Source organism: Alligator sinensis, unplaced genomic scaffold (assembly GCF_000455745.1).
Source record: "Alligator sinensis unplaced genomic scaffold, ASM45574v1 scaffold371_1, whole genome shotgun sequence".
NCBI lineage: Eukaryota > Metazoa > Chordata > Crocodylia > Alligatoridae > Alligator > Alligator sinensis.
The window spans coordinates 1,662,316-1,668,724 of record NW_005842262.1 but is presented as its reverse complement, the minus strand read 5'-3'; the positions used below and the strand labels follow the sequence as shown (position 1 = coordinate 1,668,724).

The 6,409-nt window shown below is 37.8% G+C and overlaps 1 protein-coding gene across 8 annotated transcripts in view; it reads left to right on the top strand.

The window, feature by feature from the left end:
- The window catches only part of PTBP3 (polypyrimidine tract binding protein 3), a 108,563-nt gene that overhangs the window by 96,692 nt on the left and 5,462 nt on the right, over nt 1–6,409 (top strand). For all 8 annotated transcript variants that reach the window (XM_025208984.1, XM_025208986.1, XM_025208983.1 and 5 more), the window contains 3 exons: nt 648–787; nt 4,696–4,729; nt 5,975–6,067. In XM_025208984.1, coding sequence (XP_025064769.1) covers nt 648–787; nt 4,696–4,729; nt 5,975–6,067 — 267 coding nt within the window. The remainder of the gene's footprint in view (nt 1–647; nt 788–4,695; nt 4,730–5,974; nt 6,068–6,409) is intronic.

Below are 6,409 nucleotides of genomic sequence, written 5' to 3'. Positions count from 1 at the left end.
TCCCTGTCCCAGAGCTGTCACTTTTTCTTGGTGATTTAGCTGAGGTGTCGAAGAGCCTTAGTATTCCTATATTCCAGACATGATCAAGACCTATATATTGGCAGTACTTGGGGAATTTGTGTTATTTCAATAATTGCTTCCAGTAATTAAATGTTTCAGTATATGATTAGGATTAGTTTACCAAAAAACCCCAAGCAGAAAATTCTTAACTTCAAAAAGTTGTTGAAGTACCTGTGGACTGGCCCCATACAACTCATTGAGCCCATGGAGCTGGCTGAGATTGACACCCCTGCTCCAATAGCATTCACTTAGTACCTAAAGTAAGCCCTGCATTTTTCCTTACTTATGATCCCTGTTTTGTTTTCTTTTTAGCTAAAAAGGCTTACATAACTGAGTAGATCGTGCCAAGAAAATGTTTGGGATTTTGTTGTAGGGCAAGAGCTGGGAAAAACTAAACTAACTCTTACAGATAACTCGTCTTTGGGGAAAACCAATGGAAGTCTTTATTTTATGCTCTAGGACCATTTTGTTTGTTGCTTGTTCAATTGTGTACATGTAAACTGATGCTATAAAATTTGAACTGCTTTTGAATCTTCTAGAATGCCTTTCCCATTTCTTTGCCTGAGTGTCTGTGTGTATTTTATCAGGTCTTTCAGTCCCAGCTGTTCCTGGAGCACTTGGTCCTCTTGCAATCACCACCTCAGCAGTGACTGGACGAATGGCTATTCCTGGAGTTGCAGGAGTTCCAGGAAATTCTGTTTTGCTTGTCAGCAACCTAAATCCTGATGTAAGCTTAATGTGTTGAATCACTGCAAGTATTTAATAGTTTGGCATTATAGTAAAACACATTCAAATGTTTCTTTTTCCAAAATCTGGACTGGAAAGTAGAGAAAGGGATAATAGAGTAAGATCTAATGTTGATCATATTGGAAATAGCATAACTTCCATATGATTTGCTTTAAGGAACTTTCCATTCCTCCCATTGTCAATACTGCAAAGCAGTATTGGAGAACCTTAGAGCCTGAACATTCTCAAAAACAAATATGACATAATGACATAAAATTTCTTCATTGAGCCTTAGTATTGTGATAAAAAATTATTTTGTCTGTTCATAGGGTAACGTTTATTATAAATATGTGAAACAGGTGTTTGTTTTATACCTAGTGAGATTTACTTACTTCCACTATAGCTTTTCAGTACTATATTAACTAAAATAAAAGCACCTTTTTCATATTGCTGGGATTTAAAAGTTTAAATTCTTATTTTTCATACATGCCTTCCAGTTAATTGAAGTAATATGTAGAGTGCTTCCAGTATAACCAAGCAAGGAACAAAGAAGTCTTCATTGTCTTCATAATCTCTAGCTACTGACTTTGGTGTCTGACCTGGAATAAAACTATGAAGTATAAGGCACTGAAAAGCATAGGAACTGTGAGCTATGTAACAGGAGTTGTGTTGTGCTGATTATAATTGTGGAATGCTGTCTGTCCTCTGCTGTTGATTGCCCAAAATGATGACCCTCTTTATTCCTAAGCAGGAATATACTTTTGAAAGTATGTGCATTTTGACAGAGACCAAATATTTTAGGGACTTTCTTGTTTCATTTAATATCCATCACAAAATCTAAGAAGATAATTCAAAATGTTAAGTGTGCACGATAGTTTAAGATAACAAAATGATACCAAACTTTTGAAAAGCTAATGTAAAATAGAGAAAGTGAACATTTTCTTCTTGGACAGCGTATCTTCTGGTGACTGACATAAGGGGATTGTTTCTGCTTTCACATAAGCCTTTTGGACTAGATTCTTCCCATGGCTGCAGGCTTACAAATCCAGTTGACTTCAGTTGAATTAAACACCGCTTCTTCCATGTAGCACCTAGCTGTGGAGTTGGGCATGCAGCAGGAGCTCCAGCAGAAGCAGTAACTCCTGGGTATCGCACACGGGAAGCATATCTTTCCCTCCTCCACAAAACATGTACTTTTCTTTGTTCGTACATAGCAAGTCAATGTAGGTAAACTTTGACCTTGTTTCAAGATGTATTTAAGGACAGTGGTTTATTCTTATAGAGCCGTCTATACTGCTGTGTTTCTTTAAAACTGCCGTGTTCTCTGTGATTTAACATTTTTATTAATAGTTATTTTCCCCATGAAGACTTATGATTAGAGATGCCGATGCTCTATTTGGACTCTAGTGTATTGTATGTACAATTTAATATATGTAAATGGTAATCCTGTGAGAGTAACAAGTATTGTGACTTCGAGAGAATATGGAAGATATGGCAATAGTATTTCTTATCGCAACTGTGGAAAGTGTTTTCTCACCTTTTGGAACCATGGTGGTCCCTGAGAATCTGAGAGCTGTCAGGATTCCAAAACTGCAACCAGGCTTCACTTCTTTAATAAAATACACTTTAATCCAAAAGACTGAGATGATTACAATTGTTTCTCTTGGATCCAGGCCTTGCTATGGTCACTCAAGTCTTTGAAATATGGCTGTCACTACTAAGGGCTGTTCTAGAAGAGTATATAGCAATCTCTGCTAATGAGGGATGAGACAGGTTAACCAATTGATACACCCAGTGATAACTGATTAGCTTACCAGATATTGTTTAGCGCAGGGCTGGGCACCATCTGGTAGGGAAGGCAGGGAAGGGAAGCCATGCAGTGCCGCAGCACGAATTGGAAGGCAGCAGGGCAAGCAAGAGCGGAGGGGAGGGGGACTAGTACCCATAACCTAAGCAGTTATCTGCTCCTTCACAGGCACGCCCTCCCTCCCTCCCTCCCAGTGCAGGACTTCATGTGGGCTGTGATGTCTGACTGGGTTTGCCACTACTTCCTTCTCTGCAGCGCACCTCCCCACCCCCCAGCCTCCAGCAGCAGCTGTGTCCAAGCTTCTGTGTTATCAGTTAATTGCTTAACTGATGGAATTAGAGAAGGTTAAATGTAAATTTTTCCTTCCCTGCTGCTAATGTGAAATATAGCTGTCCAATCAGCTGCTGAGTGGTGATAACTGCAAGGAGAATATTTCAAAACTTCCCAAGGAATTCAGTCCCTGTTTGTTTCCAGGTGTTGACTTCAGACTGTTAATGCTTTACATCTCAGTCATCCTGGCTGAGATACTGCCCCTTCAGCCTTCCTTTTTGTATTGGTCCAATATTTGACCTTGTATTTAGTTTCTATCAAATTTCTCACTGGGTTGGTACCCCTAGATATGCCACTTATATTTTTACAACCTACTCATTCCATTGCAGAATTCCAAGCATGAGAAATGGATGAAGTGCAACTTCAAGTGTTAATTAGGTGCACTAAGTAGATCTTAAAAAAAAGGGGGGGGGGAAAAACCTCTTATTTCTTGAAATGTTTAATAGATTTGGTGTAATTCTTTGTTTGCAGCTAAACTAATTTTCTGTCTTAATGTCATAGAAGAGAGTTTCCTTCTCACAAAATGAATTCAAACAGATTTCATGTTAAAGTTTGAATATTGTTTTATACCAAGCCACTCCATCTACAAATGATATACTTTTTCTGCACCGATTCCTAGCTGCTTGTACAGAAATGTCTAATATGAGCAGTTTAACTCACCCTTATCAAAAGAACAAGCAAATTTACCACCCCTACCACTGTGTTTCCTGTGTGTAAGCTGTGCACTCCCCGTTTACTATGAGGCCTGAGTAAGTAAACAATGCTGGCCTTTGGGGCAGGGGGCAGCAGACCATTTCCTCTGAATAGGATTGTGTGAAATACTGCTAAAATGCTGTCTGCCTCTGCTGGTGCTGGGAAAGGAATTGGCACATCTCTTATTGTAGAAAAAAATTCATGTGACCACCTAAGACACTAATTATAGTTCTTATATTTAGATGTGCAGTGGTTGCTGGTAGAGCTCTGTGGCAAGTCTTCAACACTATCATGTGGCAGAATGTCTTTGTTCATAGAGGATCTAACGTATGGTTCATTTCTAGTATTTAAGGAGTTTGTTAGGGATTTAGTTAAAAATCAGAAGTTTTTCTTTCTAAAACTAAAAAAATGTTTATTTTCCCTTCAATTTCTGCACACCTTTCCTATAGAATTTTTATAGTTGCATGAGTTTTTTAAAAGGGAAGTTTTAAATAGAGGTAGAGATAGAAAATGATTAAGATAAAGAGCAGATATGTAACCCAAATGACTATTTTTAATTTTACATATGTTCTCTGCTGTTTGGGAAAATATGTTCAAAAGTAATTCCTTCTGTACTTTGTGTTCCTGTAAGTTCTTATTTAACAAACTAGCACACTTGTGCAAAGCACTTGCACTATTAAATAAAATATTTGCTTGTGCCTGATAAGATCCTAATTTGAAAATAAGGATCAGTCCATGCAAATTATCTTCGTTTAGTAGCTATTTATTTTAAGTTTAGAAGTAATGGGCAGGTTCTCACTACTGAAAAATATTGTTGAAAATTCAGTATCTAGGATTATAAACCATTAGAGATTTTTAAATAATTTCAACAGTGCTCTTTGTGTTCTTAGCAAATGCATAACAAGAAATGTACTATATCGTATCCATTCGTGACAACAGTTGAGGCTGTTGAGTGGAAAATAACTTCTTAACTTTTTGCAATAATTGTAATCAAAGTAATAGACGATAATGGTTCATAGATTACTTTCAAACATTTACATGGTCTTGAATATAATTCTCCTACCTTGTCATTTTCATAGGCTGTCACACCACATGGGCTCTTTATCCTATTCGGTAAGTTCTTTATTATGTCTGGTATTATTCTTTATTATGTCTGGTATTACAGAACATTATTTAAAACATACTGTGAGAAATTACAGGGCTAATATTGCTTATTTACCTTAAATGGCTTTGAATAATCTTGATTTTTAAAAGTTTTATTTCTTTATCCAGGAAAATATAGTTGTCAGCTTGATTCCTCTGGAGTTGCTTACATGCATGGTGATCTTGCAGGTTTTCCAATAGGAATTCCAAGGGTGCATGCTGGACTGCAGATGATAATACCTTGAATCAGTAGTAACAGGGCATCAAGACAGAATGTTTAAAAGCAGGAAAGAAAAAATGGTGTAATGACCTTAGCGAGACAGTCTGGATATTTGTTGATTTGTTAGCATTTCAAAATACAGTAAAAGCTCTGTTATCCAGCATCCCCCGGGAATGAGGGATGCCAGTTAATCACATATTCCAGTTAATCAAATGTGCACCTTCTGGTCCACTCCCCAGCATCAGTGTGCCGGGGGACAGGTAGGGAGGGATCTGTGTAGGCTGCTTTGCCCTGGGCTATGGGCCAAAGAAGTGGCAAGAACTCTGCTCATGGCAGCAGCGAAACCCAGAAGTGGTGCTTCCGGTTTTGCTTTTGCTGCATCCCTCAGATGCCAGTTAATAGAGTTTTCCAGCTGATAAAGTGCCGGTTAACACAGCTTTTGCTGTATGTCCCATTTTATGATGACCTCCCACTTCTTTATGCCATTAGCATTACATGAATCTCCTCGTAGTAAGGACTTGTTTCTTGCAGTGTCTTTGCATATGGCAGTTAAAAATAACCATTCAGCTTTGAAAGAGGTGCCATGATTCACAGTTCTCAGCTGCTTCCGGAAAAAACAGAAACATTGTAAAAAAAACAGTTTTCAGCTCTAAGCTCAGATGCCCAGATGCTTAATAGGTTGATTGGGGGGTGTAGTTTGTAGTCATGTTGGTCTAAGGACATAGGCAGACAAGGTTCCTTGGGTGAATCTGATATCTTTTATTAGACCAACCCAAATGGTTGGAAAATAGTTATTAAGCAAGCTTTCGGGTTCAAAAACCCTTCGTCAGGCTAAGGAAGTTTCAGCAGTTGGTGTGTGCTCTTCCTGGATGGAATATAATTTGTATCTGTTGATGAACTTTTGTCATACTTGGCTCTTCAGTGTACTGTGCCATATAAAATGCTACAGACAAGTCCAGGGCCTTTTTAAATAATCCTTTTCTTGATTTCCATAGGTGTTTATGGTGATGTACATCGTGTGAAGATAATGTTTAACAAAAAAGAAAATGCCTTGGTACAGATGGCAGATGCAACCCAAGCTCAACTAGGTATTAATTAGTAGAATTTATTTCATTATTGGCATGTTTTATTTCTACTTGAAACTTCCCTTACAATACCTAGTCTTGTTGACATGATCCCCAGTTTACTGTTCAGAATTACTATTCAGTTACTACCTTTGATGTATTGAATGGTCACAGCTTTTATCTAATTAAATATTCTATTATGTCAGAAGTGTGAATCAACTTTTAAACAATCAAGCTAAAGCAGAAGTAAAAACAAGTGGCAGACCGCAGCAGAATTCAGACTCTTGATGAAACACATTTGTCCCCAGCAGATCAAAAATGTGCATTAAACTCATCTGCTTGTTAAGAATTCTGTTAGAGTAATGG